General features: G+C 35.3%; 1 protein-coding gene across 3 annotated transcripts in view; it reads left to right on the forward strand.

The window, feature by feature from the left end:
* The window catches only part of Csmd3 (CUB and Sushi multiple domains 3), a 1,140,535-nt gene that overhangs the window by 831,211 nt on the left and 289,973 nt on the right, over positions 1-19,351 (forward strand). For all 3 annotated transcript variants that reach the window (XM_059246844.1, XM_059246845.1, XM_059246847.1), the window contains 3 exons: positions 1,780-1,936; positions 13,564-13,755; positions 18,448-18,574. In XM_059246844.1, coding sequence (XP_059102827.1) covers positions 1,780-1,936; positions 13,564-13,755; positions 18,448-18,574 — 476 coding nt within the window. The remainder of the gene's footprint in view (positions 1-1,779; positions 1,937-13,563; positions 13,756-18,447; positions 18,575-19,351) is intronic.

Here is a 19,351-nt window from a genome sequence, read left to right on the forward strand (position 1 = left end):
CATAGTAAATTTTCTATTGTTATGATTATAAACTAAGACAAAGGTAGATTATAGAAGAGTTTATTTGTCACATAGTTTCAGAGGGTAAGTCCATGGCAGTTATAGTAGGGAGCATGACGATAGGCTGGCAGGCATGGCACACCATAACTGTGAGGCAGAGAGATGAGGCAGGGGAACTGTGAATGTGTGAGTCTTAAACTCAAAGCCCACCCCCAATGACACACTTCCTCCAAAAAAGGCCACATCTCCTAATTCTTCCCCAACACATGTGGGAACTCAGTGTTGGCCATTCTCATGTAAACTACCACATTGTTAGTTTTTAAATCTGACATAGCACAAAGATAATGTATACAGTTAATCACATCTAATAAGATATTACATCGTGACCATATTTTCATAATCTCAGCATTGAGAGAAACAAGAAGTGCAATGTTGTAGATGTAACCAACCTTCTTATTAAATAAGAAACACAGAACCAATGCAAAGAAGAAAGCCAAGAGGTCTGAGCTAAGAGCTAAAACCTTATCCTTCCTCCTGCAGTGGTCCTACCTCTCCGAACCAGAACTACCCCTGTGTTAAAGTCTTTATATAGTGTTCCTGTTCTGCCTTCTCATTGGTTGTAAACCCAACCACATGACCGCCTCGTCACGGCCTGTCTGTATAGGCCTCCAGGTTTTCCATGCTTGGTATTGAGATTAAAGGCATGTGTATCCAATAATGGCTGTATCCCTGAACACACAGAGACTTACCCAGCTCTGCCTACCAAGTGCTAGGATTACAAGCATACGCCACCACTGCCCTGCTTTCCTATGGCTTGCTAATAGCTCTGTCCCCCGGGCAACTTTATTTATTAACATACAAATAACATTTTAATACAAATAAAATGTCACCATACAATGTGGCAAACCTTCAAAAGCATGAGTGATAGAAGACTGATGTGGTTTATCAATTTTGTCACACACTTCATCTTGTTTAACATTTGGAATCACTTAGTACACTTTCAAATTCTTATTTTTATTTTATTCTTTTTATGTTTTGTATGTTTGGTTCTTGGGACTGATCCAGGAATTTTTGCATTGTAGGCAAACATTCTATTTGTGAACTACATGCCCTTTGCTAAACGGTTTTTTGTTTGTTTGTTTGTTTTTATTTTTCCAGACAGAGTTTCTCTATGTAAAGCTGGATGTCCTGGAACTAGTTACGTAGACCAAACTGGCCTAGAACTCAGAAATCTGCTTGCCTCTGCCTCCATAGTTCTGGGGGAAAAAAAGTGTGTGCCACCACTGCCCAGCATTGACTTAATATTTTTAAAATATCAAAAATGAAGCAAATCAAAAAACTATACTGGAGGTAATCATACTTTTACCTAGTTCTGTTCTGAGAAAGGTGTGTTTGATTAACTAAGAAAGTAGTAAAACAAGGAAACAAAAAAATAAATAAGCAAACGAAACTCCTACCTACCAACCAGCTTTGTAAACTCCTTTTAAAGTAGGTGTTCTAAACTTTAAACTATGTGTCATAAAAGGTATTCTTGCCTTGGAAACAAAGTTACACCCAGTTTAAGTGTTTCTTAGACTCTACTAATTTTTTGAACTTGAGAATTATTCATGTGAATTCTAACTTTCTGATTTTGAAACTCACTTATTTGGTCATTCTTCATGAACCCCCACTTAGGGACAATGCAGATTACCAACCCCTGCTCTTCCTAGATACACATACATACTTGGGAACTGGCTACTTGGGACATACATACATTTCAATTATAAACATATCTTGCAGATTTATGATGGAAAGGACAAAACGACACACCTGCTGGGCGCTTTTACAGGAGCATCTATGCGAGGACTGACGCTCAGCAGCACTTCCAATCAGCTCTGGCTGGAGTTTAATTCTGACGCTGAAGGGACAGACGAAGGCTTCCAACTTGTCTACACCAGTAAGTATTTTCAAAACATAAAATTTGTCATCAATTATATATAGTCCTAATTGTTGCTTCTGGGGTTCACAGTGTCAAGAAGTCTGCATTACTATATGAAGCTTTAACACAGTTTTCTGGTGTATGAAAATAGTTTCATTCCCGTTCTCCATCTGTATTTATATCATGTATCTGTATGTATATAGTTTATTTTTCAGCTGTGCTGCCTGTCTTCACTCAGACTTGGTTCTTTTTTCTTTCATCTTCCCTACCTCCAAACCCTCTTCACTTTTTAAGGTGTGATCTAAACCCCCTGAGCATCAATCAAACTATTGAACTTCAAGATGCATTTCAAACTTTTCCCCACTGATGCTTACTTACCCCAACCCTATGAGTCAGAGATAACAAACATTTTAATGCTTTAAAAACTGTACAACTACTGTAATACTTACCAAATTGTCTTCTTTTTAAACTTCTTTGCAAACAAATTGTGCCTAGATCTCCCAGAGATATTCTCTTCCGTACATTATTATACATTTCATTTGAATTACATCTCTTTACTTCTACATGGAAAGTATTCAGAAAGTAGTCTGAATACTGACTTAATAAAACATTTTGATACCTGAATAAGTTTCAAATGGGGAACATGTTAAATATAACAGGAAAAAAGTGTGTAGAAGTGGAACTAGAGTTATGGATCACAGTTAAGAACACTTGCTGCTCTTTCAGAGGACCCAAGTTGGATACCCAACACCAACATTCTGGATAATCGTCATCTATAACTACTGTTCCAGGGGATCTGATGTCTGCTTCTGACTTCCTTAGGCACTGTACCACAGCATCACATGCAGACAAAACACCTATACAAATAAAATGTTCAGAAGCATTAAGTATTAAACAATATATGAAATAAAGAAAATGTGCTTAAAGAGTTAAATATATAAGAAAAGTGGAAGATCTTATTTTGATGCTTAAATCTTCATATCTAGTCATGTTCAAAGCCAGCCTCACACACCCAAGTATGATAGGCATGTATCCTTTACAATTATTCCAAATTATTTTTGAAGTGTAATGCATTATATCCCGGTATTCACACAGAGATAATCAAAATAGGAGAAGGTAATTTAACCTTGATAAAGGCTCTGGGGTGGGGGACTTATAAACAAGGTCAAGACATAGGTCATAATTCACAGAAACAATGGTGTGACATATTCCTAGCAAAGGAAATAGGATACAGAAACATTATTAGAGGAACACTGTAAGATTATTCAAGACAGACTTTACACCCCAGGTTATTCTCACATGCTCTTTTCACTTCACTCTTCATCTTTGATCATATAAAGAACATGTTCATACCTTTGTTAGTAATAGTCACTCTCTCTCTCTCCCATTATCGGCTTTCTTTACTTCTTACAATCTTGAATATTTGGGCTTTAAGTATCATTATATTTGAAGAAGATAAATGATCAATGTGTTTTTTAAAGACACAATGCACTTTACCTTACCTGCTTTAATAGTAAATGCATTGTGCACTTAGTAAAACCAGCAAATCAACTTTTGACTTCAAGTAATGGAAAATGAACTCTGGTTTAAACTGAAAAGCCAGTGTTTCTCTATCTAAGAATGCCAGAGGAGATCTAAACTCAACTGTTCAACATGATCAACAACAATTATTTTTCATCCTAACCTATGAAGTTTCATCTTGGGGGCTCATTATGTCTTCCAATATGCTGTTACAAAGTCACAGTATAGCTACCGCTTAGACATACTCAAAGTGTGATCTAGGTTAATGGAAATGAGAATTAGGCATTACTAGTCACATATGCATCTTTTACTATGATTGCAAACTGTTTCTCTTGAGCCCTGGAAAAAACTTTCCTGTCTTTAATGCCAAATTGGAAAATTAAGTAATTTATATATTAAGTGATTGAATTAGCGTTACACCATCATGAAATGCTTACAATATACCTGGAATCAAAACTGAGTTTCAGTAGTAAGAAAGAGATTTTGGAGGAAATAACTATATAATATAATGTGCCGCAATCACAGATAATTCTTTAAAAAAATAAGTTCGGTAATATTGTTAATGAATCTATGATTAATGAAATCATGGATTTCTGAGACTCCTAAGTGCCTTGAATAAAAGATTTTGGCACACTCATTAATAGTTTTTGCTATGGAGTATTAAGATGGCAGTGAGATTGTCTTACTAATCTCAAGCAGCAAATAAATTATAGATACACACACGTGTGTGTGTGTGTGTGTGTGTGTGTGTGTATTATATATATACATATATGTAATGAGAATTATTCATTATACATGAGGTATTTCATTCCATGACTGAATCAGTTTAGTCTTGATCTCTTAGAGCTGTCAAGAATAACTCATTTGTTTTGGGGAGACTCTTTCCCCAGTAAGTTTTTCTATCAACTGTACTTTGCTGCTTGAATGCAAAACCATTTACAAGTCAAACTAGGTGCAGCCAAAACTGCTATTAGGGAATTCAACCACTGTTCCACTCCTCCTTCTACTAGAACCTAACTCTTTCATTGTGTTACATTCACTTCAAGTAATGACTGCCAATTACTCTTGTCTTCAGAAATCTGAAGCTTCCTCTAAATCAGTGGTTCTCAACCTTCCTAATGCTGTGACCCTTTAATAGAGTTCATGTTGTGGTGACCGCCAACCATAAAATTATTTTGTTCCTACTTCATAATTGTAATTTTATTATTGTTATGAATCATAATGTAAATATCTGACATGCAGGATAACTGATATTCTATCCCTATGGGGTCAAGACCCACAGTGCTCTAAATGAAGGTTGAGAAATGAAGAGGCAAACTTTCGGGTGTTTTAGGCAAAAGAGTTTAGTTGTTGGCATGTCTCTGAGGAGAAATCTATGAAGACATAGCTGAGTTTCATATAGTGTAAACAGTAATGGTTCAAAAGTATCATTTCCTTCTAAAGTTTAATGATCAGACTAGAAATTAAGCTTCTCAATTTCTTCTGAAGAAAACGTTAGTCATTTTGAACTTGAGAAGTTGAATTCTATCTCCATTTTTCAAATCATTATCAGAAATTGACATGGTTCTAGTTCATCCTTATTTCATGAATTCGCCGAACTTTCTTCCTTAAAAGTATGCTTCATTGTGAATCTTTTATATCTTTCATTTGTAGTTACTTTTATTCAGTAAAAAGGACACACGTGTTTTGATAATGATTCATACCATTTTGGTGGGTTGTATTTTGTTGAAAACTGACCTGGTAGATGTCCAATATTCATGGCCATTAGACGATATGACTGGTTAAATGATCTTTTGCCATTTCCTCTTCTCATTTTACTTACTGAAAATCCTACTGCAGAAATGTTTATTATCCCAAGGGAAAACTTCAGATATATTTGGATTCACTTAGCCTTCCAGTTTTGTTGCTTGCAATGATTCAATAATTCTCAGAGAACATAGCCATTCCAAATGTCAGGTTCTCATTAAAGACAGGCAAGGGCTAATTTTTAATGCCTTCTCTTGTATACTAGCTTTATGAATGTACTACAAATTATTCTATTTAGATTTTGTAATTTAGTTACAAACATGGTATTGGTGATGCTAACCATGAAAAATAATCAGATGACCTATCAACTTTAACTTTATTCTTAGTGCATAATTTACTTAATGCAAATGTGAGTAGAAAATAAGTAAATTACATAGAAGAGCGAGGGCGTTCCATGTGGTTACATGTCCTCAAAACCACTGACCAGGCACACTTGGCATTTCCTTCATTCTTTAAATACTGAAATTAAGCAGGCAATGAAGGAAGTATTGAGTAATAGGGCATTATATAGTACAAGGTTCTCCAAGAGAAATATCAAAGAAATGCCTCTTAAGTTTGTAATTTGCATAAAACACAATATAGTTCCTTTTGCTAGAATAAAAGAGGAATCATTGTTATTTTCATGATTTCATATTTAAACAGCTTTGTAAGCTGTAATTTAAATACTTAGCAATCTGTACATTGCATAAATTTTATTTCGGACATGGTTGAGACCTACCAGTGAGTATCAAAACTTAGAAGAACATTCTGCCCAATAGCTGTGTTTTTAGGGCATAGAAAAAAGAAAATTAAAACAAGATACTCAAGCAGAAATCTGTCCTGTCAGGTACACCTTCCCCTTCTAAAAACTTTCTTGAAATTTCAAATGAAATCTGGCAACCACATTTCCTAGACTCTCTTGCTAGAAAACAATTGTCTTTGAGTTCTGCCAGTTAGGGGCAATTCTTGGATAACTGAGAGATGGGATCAATGAAGTTATTATCCAACAACAGCTGTAAGAGAAAATGTGATACTGGCAGGTAGCTGTCTATTTCAGATGTACTCATCTCCAAATTTGCTCAAAGGCAGAAATATTTTCCACCGTGTACTTCCTTCACACATCTAAAGTCCATAAAACCGTCTAACGGATTGAATACCAGCTAGTCACTCACAACCACTGAATGACTTTCATTTTCTTGACCAGGTGTTAGTTGTTAGTCAAAAACCAACAACCACCACAAAATTCTCTAGAGGCAAAAAATTCAATAAATAAAAATGAGGCATGTTAGAAGTCGTTTGTGTATAAAAAAGAAAAAGCACACTGAAGAAATATTTTGTTGTTCGAATCTTAGATGGTCTTTTAATAGAAAACCCAGAGCCAGATATCAGGGTGAAAGCAGAAAGATCAGAGAAACAGAGCAAGCCTCAGCCAACCTCATCTCACCAACTCTTCAGCCAGTTTCCATGAATCCTCAGACTGAAAGCCTCTGGTCCTCACGCGAAGTGGTCTCAGCTAAACTGCCTTTTTCCTATGGCCTCACACTTCATATACCTTTCTCTGCCCAGCCATGTCACTTCCTGGCATTGAAGTCATATGTGCTTCCCAGTACTGGGATTAAAGGTGTGTGTCACCACTGCCTGGCTCTGTTTCCAGTGTGACCTTGAACTCACAGAGATCCACAGGATCTCTGCCTCCCAAGTGATAAGATTAAGGGTGTGTGCCACCACTGCCTGATCTATGTCTAATATATCTCTACGTCTAATCTAGTGGCTGGCTCTGTCCTCTGATCCTCAGGCAAGTTTATTAGGTTGCACAATATATCACTACAGTATTTTGCAAGCCATCAAAAAAAAATGGCAAACAACAAAAATATGGGCAAAAGACAACATTACAGAGAAGAACCATTATAGAAAAATAAAATTAAGAAATTAAATTTATACCAAAGAAATATGTTAGTGCATATCTACAAAATAGATGAAAATTTTAAAGCAGCAGAGTATTAAATGTTAATAATTTCCAGTGATATTCAAATATGGTAGGAATTATCAATTGGAAAAAGTTAGGTAGGAAAGGAATTTGGCAATATAAAGTAAAGTTTGGTTTTTGGAGGTTTTGAGAATATCAATTATATACTTCAGTGAAATACCAAAATTCTGATGGCTAGGAAAATTAACAGTCAATGCTGAGTAACACAATGTGAGAATGAGGCATGCAGCATTCATGGTCTATGAAACACATCGCATCAGTAATGGCAGCTCTTAGTATCATGCCGGGCAGATGAAAATTTAGGAAAGTCTCTCAGTAACTAGTTTCTAAATAAGAACTTCTTGAGTAGAATTCAGACCATCATTGATAAAATCTAAACTGTAATTACTCTCCTTAAAAGTAATTGAAAATAGTGATAATAGTTTTTGTTTATAAACTTCAGTAGATTTGAAGTTGTAAGGGAAAACCTGTGTATGGTATTGTTCTCAAGATGTGGCCATAGTAAAATGGCTTATACAGTTTATTTACTGATGAATATACATGTTTCTTGTTAGATTACTCAGTGCTAAAATGGAATGTAATTTCATTCTTCAAAATTCCTTATTCCCTCTACACTCTTTATTAGGTCTATAACAACTACAAGCATCACAGCTCATGTGTATGAATGTGAAGAATTTCCTCTTGATTAATTGTGAGGGGAAAAGCTTTACAGTCTTCCTATTTAAATATAAAGTACTCTATAAATAGACTAGTAGCTCAGTAGTAGAGTGATTGTTTGACATATGTTATATCCCTAGAACCATGTAAATTAAATTTTAAATTAAAAATGAGAAAATAAAATATAACATGCAAAAATTTGCATTTGTGAAGATAAACAAGCACATAAAAGAATTCTAAAAACAAAGCTATTTTTCAAGTCCAAGAGCCTAAAGGGCAATTATAACAAATTATTAAATGTTATATTTTTATTTAATTTTTTTCTTATACTATCCTTTTTTATATTTTATTTCTGAGACATCATTTATCCACTCCTTTTGTTCCTTTTTAAACCCTCTAATATATCTTTTCTTATGCCCTTTCAAATTTTTGGCTTCCTTTTTCAATAAGTATTGTTGTGTATATTTTTATATATGCATACATATTCCTAAATATAACCTGCTCTATCTGTATACTATTGCTTATATGTACATTTTCAAGCATGACCATTTGATATTGGATAAGCAATTCGGGGGCTCTTCCCTGGGGAAGATGATTTCTCCCACTCTCAATGTTCTCATTGTCTATAGGTCTTTGTGAAGGGTTGATGCTGTGTGGTCTTTCCTCTGTCCATGTTGAAATTTCTGTCATTGTTGTCCATGTTCAGCTCACACTTAGCCAATCATTTTGGAGAGACTTTATAGGTGTAGATTCTGACATTATTAGGAGACAGTCCCACTACAAACTCCCAGATCCACTGCCTCTTACAGTCTTTCCGCCACCACTTCCACAATGTTCTCTGAGCCTCAGGTGTGGGAGCTGTCTTGTATATGTATCTACTGGGACTAGGCTTCACACTGCATTTTTATTGGTTGTGGTTTTCTGTGATGGTCTCTATCTGTAAAAAGAAGTGAGAACTAACGATGAGAAGTGAGGACTAAACTTATCTGTGGTTACAAGGACAAATATTTAGAGTGTAGTTAGGGATTATGTTTGTTTAGTAAAGTGATGGTTGTAGATTCTCCTCCAAGATCCTTGACTCCACTAGCCCTGCTTATTTGGCTAGATTTCTAGTACCAGGCATGATTTCCCTCTGTTGCTTACCTCCAAGATATATTTGCCACTACTTCACCCTTAGGGTAATCGTGCCTTGCTGGTCATTGTTGTGGTTCACAGGCATCATATCTGTTTGTTGCTTCCCTCATTTGGAAGCTTGTGTTGTGCCTTCTCATATCATGGAAACTAGGCCTCAGGGAAGCATACCCTATATTTTGAACATATTTGTTCCAACCAATATCTCCACCAACTCCTCCCAGATCCATAGCTGCCTAGTTACCCAACTTCATACTCTCCATTCCCCTCAAAAAAAAAGGAAAGAAAACTGAAACAAACAAATATTAATAATTTTAAAAATTTCATTTGTCTCCTTCTATGACTTATAATTTCAAAATGCATAATATTCTAATGCATTCAGCTACACTGCTTTTACCATCTATTTTCCAAACAAAAGACCCCTTTTATGCAGTAATTTGATAGTTATTATTCCAGGTACTATGGTATTCATAGCCTCAATGACAGTAGAGGAAGAGGAAGGTTTCTAAAAGATCCTAGAGTGTGTACTGAGACAATGTGGAAGGTAAAAGTTACAGAAACTACAAGAGTGTAGTTGATTGCTAATGTCCAAGGAGACTTGTTCTGCAGAATGCCCTGTTCCGGGTCACCACAGCAAGCGGCGTTGTATATTACATTCAATAAATGGTTATAACTAGCCTGTTCTGTTCCTTGTATGTCCAGCATTCTATTAAATTTACGCTTTGGTATATATGCAAGAGAGGCAGCTCACATCTCAATAGCAGCTTTTAGATGCCATTGTCCTTCATAAAACACTTCCCCAGGAATTCTAATGCTCATACATATGGCCCAATTCCATATAAATATAAAGGGCAAATGCAAAACAAAACAAAAATATAAAGAACAATACTAGACAATAAACTCTCACAAAACTGTTTAAAGTAGATTTTATTATGATTTGCACATATAAATGCATGCCAATTGTGCTATATTGCCAAGACATAAGGATATATAGAAAAATGTTATGAGAATAACTTGATTAACATATTAAAAGATTTCAGGGAAGAAAGACCAAAAAAAAAAAAAACTTGGGAGAATAAAATGGGAGATTTATTTTATTTTATAATGTTTATTTCTTAAATGCTATTATTATTAATAAGAATCAGTTAATACGGCATTGATAAGAATGCTGCCCTGAAAGAAATGAAGTACAATATTAGAGTATGATAGTGTCAATGCAGTTTATTAAGAATTTTGATAAAATGTCATAGATTTCAAATGATACCTTAAAATAAATCAGAGATAAACAAATCTCTTCAGTGGTGACATAGGAGGACGAAATGGCAGCTTCAGTTAAACAGAAAATCTGAAGAGTTTAGACAATGTTAATTATAAGTTCGATTCGTGCTCTATACATTTTTGTTTCATCGCAGTATTAAATTTTCCTAACCACGGTGAAGATTGGTCCCATACGTGATGCTTCATTCGAGGCTTTATGTAATAGTCAGTTTCTAGCGTCTGAGCCCTCTGTGAAAAGACTAGCAGCTGAGCGATTTTGTAAAATTTAAGACGGTTCTGAATATGGACGAAAGAGCAACAGTGTGCCTGCCCAATTGAACTAAATGATGTTGTACTCTGCAGTTTACACAGTATTGTCTGCCTGCCTTTCCCTCCACAAAGACATGCTTTATAAAGCGTCTTCATTTGCAAGAGCATCTCCATTCTGTGTCGTCACCAGTAACCTCCAATCACTTTCCCAGAATGTGCACATTAGGAAAAAAATGAGTTTGGTAAGAAATCTTGAAAACAAAGCTTGATTTTCAGTTTGATTTGAAAAGAACTATGATAAAACTAGAAAGGGGCTGTATCTTAAATCCCCGACAAAATAATCTAGTCTGGTAGGAAGAACACCAACTTGCCATTTTCAATCAGAGATACTTTAAATATGGTATTAACTATGTAGATCATAGAAAAGTAAAGTGTCCCTGAAAACATAGTGTTGACTTCTATGGTGTCTTATTTGAAGTACTCATTTACTTGACTGTATGAGTGGATTCCATTATACCTGCCCTGGTGTGAGTCAATGATGGCTGCCCTCTTTTATAATTCTCCTTGAAGATGCTTACATTTTCAACCAAATGAGGCTGCCACAAGCTAATTCATAGAGAGAATCCTTGAAGCTTTATTTTTTTTAATTTTATCTCAAAGCTCTCTTTTGAAACAATCTGTTTGACTTTAATTTACTTTCCTGTCAATAATTTTTTTCTCTAAATCCTTATTCATTAACATCTTCGGACATCTGATATGTGCCAAGATTTATCCTGGGTAAGTACTGTAAAAAGAAAAAAGAAGTAATACCAGACAATAGAGAAGTAAATAAAGAAACAAAAGTTTGTATATGAACTCAAATGTGCAAAACTGTCTCCTGGCTTAAAGGAGAAAGGAATCATTTAAATCCCCTAGAAGAGACTAGACCCCTTGGTCCTCATGTTTTCTAAACCTACGTCAATGATAGGAATAACTCAGCACTTGGAGCTATACAAGATTTATGTATATAAACACAAGCATTAAGTTTTTTCTGACACTCTAGAAATTCAATAGTGTGAATTAAGGATTTGACAGCTGTGATCTAATGTATGTTACTTTTCTGACTGGTACTAAGACAGGGAATTCTGACAGACAGTGGTGTCATACACCTTTAATCACAACACTAGGGAGTCAGAGGCAGATCTCTGTGCATTCGAGGCCAGCCTGGTCTACAGAGCTAGTAGTACCAGGACAGCCAAGGCTATACAAAGAAAGCCTGTCTTCAAAAACCAAAACCAAACAAACAAATCCAAAAGCAAACAAAGGAAATAACAACCAAACAAAAAACAAACCAAAACCAAAACCAACAGCAAACCAACAGGGAATTCCTGTTATCACTTGCTGTGATTCAGTAATTTAAAACATTGCTAAAGTTCTCTGGAATCTATTTACTTGCATTTACTGATTCAATATCAAGGGTATTCATTAGTATAAATAAAAAGCAAATAAAAGACATATTAGTGAGGTCCAGAAGGGCTCTTGTAGTAGTAGTTGCTATCCCCACAACCCTTCCAGGATGTGAATGCATTCACCAACCAGGAAGCTCTCCAAGTCATTTTGTATAAGATTTTGTTGGAAATCCCATTGCATAAGCCTGAATAATTATGTCATTGTCCAAGACCTTCAACTCAGCCTCTTTCTCTTATTATGTGAGGGACTGCAGCCACTGAAATTTGTGATACCTTAGTCATGTGATCAGTTTCTTTGGCAATCAGTCTCATTTTGAGGGAGAAGGCAGATCTGAGCTTAAAAACATGACACGTTTCCATGTTATTATTATTCACAGAGAAAGAATTCAGATACAGTAAGGAAGTAGAAGGTGATTTATTATAAAACATAATTAAAAGGCACATCATAGCAGGCATGCAGGACTCCCATAATCCCCATATCTACAATTATTGATAACAAATATTATGGGCAAGCTAGGTAGTGTAGGAGGATTATTCATGAATTAAGGACGTGAAAAGTGAGGAAATACCAAGAACAGGTCAGAATTTTCCCAAGATTTATTTATTTATTTATTCCCCTTCTCTGCTATCATATGGCAAATTTATGATGGGAAACATCAAATTTGCCAGTCTGATGATGTGGAACCACTATCGTAGTGAGCAAAACACAGGTAGTCGTGGTCGGTCAGACACTTTTGGTTCCGAGGATCCTGGATGCTTTGTGCCAAGACAAAAGTAAACGTGTGTTTCTTATTATATTAGCTCCTTTTCTGTTGCTATGACCAAATGCCATGGGGAAAAGTAACTTGAGGTACCAAAGGCTTTATTTGGGCTAGTTGTTCCAGATGGCAAGAGTTAGTCCATGAAGGGAAGAGGGCAGGGCATGTAAACTGGCTGATTGTGTTTCTTGAACAGCAGGAAGCTAGGAGAGGCTAAAAACTCTCTGAGTCCATCACAGGTGGCACACTTCCTCCTCCAGCACATTTGTACCTACTAAAGGCTTCATAATCTCCCCCAATAGTCCCATCCACTGGGGATCAAGTGTGCAACTACATGAACCCAGATATTAATCCTTTTTTTTTTTTTTCAAGATTCAAGACAGGATTTCTCTGTGTAGAAATCTGGCAGTCCTGGAACTTGCTTTGTAGACCAGGCTGGACTTGAACTCACTAAGATACACCTGCCTCTGCCTCCCATGTGCTAAGATTAAAGGTGTGTGCCACCACCTTCCGGAGATATTAATCCTTTTTAGTGAATCACTTAATCTAGTATTAACAATAACACTTTTCAAGCCATCAGGAACATAATAGTATTTGCCATTACACGGATATGTAAACTTTATAACTGATGAATTCTAATAAAAATCTCATTTAAAAAAGTTCCAGCAAAAGCTTTCTGTGCTTATTAAATGTTAACAATGTTAGATATGATAGGAGTAATTCAAGTAGGGGATGCAATCCTATTTGAAGGGATAAATGAAATAAACGATTTTGCAGTCTCAAATTATGTCTCAAAATATTTCCTTTAAGCAATTCATACTGTTCTCCCAGGTTTTGAACTTTCACATTGTGAAGACCCAGGCGTTCCACAGTTCGGCTACAAGATCAGTGACCAAGGTCATTTTGCTGGCAGCACCATCATCTACGGATGCAATCCAGGTTACACTCTCCATGGAAGCAGCCTTCTCAAGTGCATGACCGGAGAGAGAAGGGCCTGGGACTACCCTCTGCCTTCCTGCATTGGTAGGATGCTCTTTCAGATTTTTGTGGAGTATGCCTGTGGGACGATATAAATACACAGCTTCATGAAATAGCCAAGCTTCAAGGAATTCCTTCCCCATATGACTCATAAGAAGTTAAAAAGCTTAAAATAACCCCAAGGAAAAGTGGATTATAAGATTTCTTAATCTGACTAAGGTGCATAGTTTGGGGAGTTGCTATGTCTGTGTGAAGTTATTTTGTTTCTGCTTTTGATTTTTAAAAAACTGACTTATTTCAAGAATGTTAAGTTTTTATCGTGTGCATTTTATTGAATCTCATCGATCAGCTTTGTTTTGATTTTTTAAAAAAAGTAGTGCACATTTCTGAATCAAAATGAATATAAAAACAAGAAATTGTTCTCAGTAACTTCAAATGCATCTTTTATGTGTATATGTCCCTTTGAAAAAATATTAGAAAATACATCAGTTTTCTTATGTATGAACAGCATGAAAATAATTGCAGTATGAAAAGGCCTGTGAAATTCATAGATAAGATAAATCTCTACCTGAAGCTAGAATGATCATTACATATCTATTTCGAATTGGTTTGATATCATTTTATTACTATTATAAAGCAGTTAATAAATTAGCATAGGGAAAGGGAGTACGGATATACAAATATCCATAGATATTCATGTGATTCATGGTTCAGAAAGATCAAATAGTTGCATTTGAAATAACAGGAAAATAACATGTAAGAAAACCCTAAGTCAGCAGAAGGTAAGAGAAACAGTTATTCCCAAGCAATTTCTGAGTGCATTTTGCCAATGTGTATAAAAATTGATGTCTGCCTTTCAAACGGAGCTTTACTGAAGTATTATTTAAATGCACAAAACTCCATGCATATTTAATCCTTTGAAAGCACAATGCATTAGATGTACTTTTGTATCTTCTGAATGTTTATTAAAACACTGATTCCCAAAGAGACAAACAGGAGTTTTATATAAACCAGATATAATCTCAGTCCTTTATTGTCAGATGGCATGTGAATTTTGCGTAGATTATGGAACTAAGATCTAACACAATAATCAATATTACACAACAAAAGCCTGAAAATCAAGCAATAAGACCAACAATCAGACCACCTGCATGGGCTATAACAAATGAACCTCTGACTATAAATATATGATACTTATTCAGAACAAAAACATTTAAGGCTTTAAAAAAATCACAAAACTATACACTTATAAATATGGTTTTCCATATTGTCCTTAAAATTAAATTCATATATTTTTGTAGTATAATAAGCTTAGATGAAACCATTTTCTAAAAAAGATTTTAATCAAATAGAAAGGTCTGAGATTAGGAGACTTTTAATTGTGCTCACCACAAACTAATGCTGTTAATATCTAAGCCATTGTTGTGCCTTAACAACTTCATAGGAAGAATAAACTTTTAACGACAGAGGATCAAGTTAAGCAAGTATAAAAGGAGGAACACATAGTGAGTTATGCTGGTCATGTCCATGGAAACAGATAATGAAACTCTGTTTTTGTGATGCTCTTCATTGATGACCAATAGCTCGACCACCTGATCGAAAATTATAATTTTCTTCTGATTAACCTTAAATATCTATTATGGCTCTGTTTGGGGCTCTGTCAAATACAAAGATTTTTTTTACTCAATCATTGTGTATTATCTAGGCAATTATTTTTCTGAAATGTGTATGTTAAATCAAACAGATTTTATCTTTCTCTTTGAAACATGTGCTTTAAGAATATGGGCCCAAATGTTAAGTCATATCATACAAGCACATTTCAGACTAAAGCACAAAGTGATATTTGCAATTAAAAAAAAAACTGTAGAAAAGTGCATTTAAATTCAAGATGCAATATGGTATATAAAACAAAAAAGTACTTTAAAGTTATTTATCTTAAAAGACAAATGAAATATCAGTGCTGTTTTCAAAGTAATATATGCCTATCCTGTTGATAAATCAAAAAGACAGGAAAAAGAAGAAATGTCCACTACTTATTATATATTATGCCTGACTACTTATTGTGGTAGGTTATCCAAACATGTTGTATTTTAAAAAACAGACAAATGAAATGGTAACTGTGCTGGTTAGTTTTTCCAAACTTGAACCCAATCAGAATTAACCTTCTTAAAGATCTGCCTTTGTCAGGCTGGCCTGTGGGCATAAGGAGGGGGAGGATTTCATGATTCGTGATTGAAATGGGAGGTTGCAGGAACAGATGGTGGATGCCACATCTGAGCAAGTGGCCCTGAGATGTTTGTTAAAGCTAGCCGAGCAAGCCATAAAGAAGCCCGTGAGCAGCATTTCTAACCTAACTCATGTCTGCTTCAGATCTTGTCTCCAAGTTCTTGCTTGAATTTCTGCCCTAACGTCCCTGAATCATACACTGTGACTTTTGATGAGGGAAATACAGGCGAAATGAACCCTTCCCTTCCTAAATCTGTCAGTACATCACAGCTATCTAAAGAAAACTAAGCCCATGACCCAGTTCTTAAGCACTAACAGTCTTTTACATAAATATCACCTCTTAAATAGTTGCTATAAAATAATAATTCCTAGACCTCTGTGAGTGTAAAGGTCAAGATTACAAAGTGGTAAAGCCAAGAGAATCCCTTCCCGCCTTATTCAAGGTACTTGTTCGTTTTCAGGAACTAATAAATGCAGTTGTGTGGGCTAGCAAGTTCAGACCAGAATCCATGGGTAGATCAACAGGTTTCAAACTGATACAGGAATTGGTTTTGAGAAAAAATATCTTTGTTTTCCTGAAAAACAATTTTTCTCCTAAGACCTTCCAGTGATGGAACGAGGACCATGTGAGTGAGTTTCCAGTGTAAACCGGTTACTCAAAGTAAACCAATTTTAGATTCTAACCACTGTTTTAAGTGCTTATATACCTAGAGCAGTTAACTAAGTTCTATAGCCTACTTGAGATTTTAATTAAGTTAAAAATCAGAGTACTGCAATATAATATCTAGATCTATAAAACAACTGTATATATGGAGAGAATAAACTTAAGCTATTAATGTGTTGGTGTCACCAGAGATAAAAACCTCCTCATTTGGGCCATTTTTTTCCAATAATATTAACACTAACAGAAACAGAGTTCAATTTGTATAACATACAATTCAAACAACAGAAAATAACCAAGGTAAATGGTTTAGAGTTATCAGGGGAAAGCAGGCATTCATGTGACTTGAATTATGTGAGAGAAAATGTCAGATACTGAGATAAAAATTATAAAAACAACTTTGAGGTAATTATTACAATGTTGTAAAGATATATTAATATTTTTTTAAAACAAGCACTTTATACTACCTTCAAAGGCATTTAAAAAGTTTTACAACTCTGACTTTTAATCAGATTTCATTAGCTTTATATTGTCGGATATGTGGTTAGAACAAGAACGAAGGTACACTTTGAAGAAAAAGTTTATATACAATTCTAGACTTAGCCACAATTGAAAGGATGATAAGCAACAATCCCCACTATGAAAATTTTCCATGGGTCATATATCATTTACTCTTCAACAATTGGGGGGTGGGGGGTTGGTTTGGTTTTGGTTTTTCAAGACGGTTTCTCTGTGTAACAGCCTGGTTGTCCTGGAACTCACTTTGCAGACCAGCCCGGCTTTTGAACTCACGGAGATCCACCTACCTCTGCCTCCTGAGTTCTTTCACATGTCACTCACAAAGTTGCTTTAATTTAGATTGTCTTTTCATGTGTGCAAGCTTTCTCATTCTTATTCTTCCATCTTTATCTCATTCTTTAAAAAAAAATAAATACAAGAATTTCTTCAGGTTTTTAAGTATTTTTTTTAATTTATTTAGTTTGGAGAAGAAGAATGATTTGTAGAAGTCTTAAATATATGATGCATTGTGCAGGGTTTCCTTGTAACTGAAGTTTAGACATGTGGATCAATGTATTTCTACATAGTGTGTAATATCCTTACCCTTCTCTTCAGTACAGAAAGTTCTTCACAAATTGTTGCCTTGTGAACGTAAAGCTATGTCAGACCTCCCAGTAGTGTTAAATAGTATAAGATAGAGAATGAATCTCTCAAAAGAGAAATTACTAATTAGTTTATATGACAGTACTTACATTTTAATTCAATAAATTTTATAAAAATTAGAGGCTGCCTTCAACCAAAGCTATGCTACTTTATTTCACGGAAGTAGAGAATCTAAAGGGAAAGGCACTTTGACTTCTAAGACAGTAAGAAGGGAAGAGGATTAGACTGGTTTGAAGTGGAATAAAAGGACAATTGAATTTGGAATGCCTGAGGAGATGAGTTTTCCTCGGAGGTGGGGTGCAAGATGAATTATTCACCCGGCTATTCACTAGCACTGAGCAACTTGCCATCTGTTTCCCTCATAACCTGATCATTGTTTAACAACACATCTTGAAATGCTTTGAAGCCAAGTACACAGATTTTGAGTGTGTCCTTCTATTTATTCCACAATTTGGTTTGTTTTCAGTCTTTTATATGATCTGAGAGACAGTATATTATTTTATTATACTCATATTTTTGCTTCAGTTGAAACTTTAAGGAAGTTTATATAAACATTTTTACTTTCAAGAAGATTGAGGGTAAATTTTTATTTTCCTTAACGTGAGCGTACATACTCGTGAGAAACTTGTATATTGTGTTGAAAAGATTGGTAAGAAATTTTGACTTGAAATGTTCCTATATTTCACCAGCTGAATGTGGGGGTCGTTTCAAAGGAGAATCATCAGGAAGGATCCTGTCGCCTGGCTATCCCTTTCCATATGATAATAACCTTCGCTGCATGTGGATGATTGAGGTTGATCCAGGAAACATTGTAAGGTAAATAAATTTCACTTTCTTCAAATTATTAAGGATTTTCCTGATCAGCCACCATGTAAATATAGATCTGTATCATTGATTTTCAACATGCTTAACCTTCATAAAGGAAAACAAGTTCTTCCTGTGCTTGAAATAAGAAAAAAAAATCATTAGCATGCACTACTTCTTCCTAGGCTGCTGGGATAACTGTATAGAAAGCTTTCATGGATAGAATGGGGCACCAAAGTTGGGACTGTTTTTGACGTTTCTTATGATCTATACTCTTTCAATTCTCAATGGCTGAAGATACTGGGTCCATCATAAGAATACAAAGCTAAGCTCCCTCACTAATGTTGAAGAAGACACATGAATGTAATGGGCCTTGACAGTTCCTGTCTTCCCTGGTTGTGGGCACATTTCTGAAGAGTCTGCTTTCTAATCCTTTAACTGTTTCCTGCTCATTTCCTCCTGAGTTTTGATAGGAAGTTCACATATCTTCATGTCACAGCAGCCTAAGAAATTCCAAACCATTGGCTCCTAAATCCACAGATCAGCTCTCACGGGCTTTCAGTAGCTCCCACTCCAGCTTTGCTTTTAGGACTTCGGGTATAAATTAATAACTGGACCACTTGCTCTTGACATTTGAACTAGTTACTTCACTAGAACTCACAATGGCATTAAAAGTAGAGATAGCCTTAAAAGAACATGAAAAACGTGCTAATTGATGTAAATGAAATTCAGATAGGTTTCAAGGTGGTGGACTCCACTGAATACAGTATGAACTGCTGCATTGCTTCT

The sequence above is a fragment of the Peromyscus eremicus genome, chromosome 20 (assembly GCF_949786415.1).
Source record: "Peromyscus eremicus chromosome 20, PerEre_H2_v1, whole genome shotgun sequence".
NCBI lineage: Eukaryota > Metazoa > Chordata > Mammalia > Rodentia > Cricetidae > Peromyscus > Peromyscus eremicus.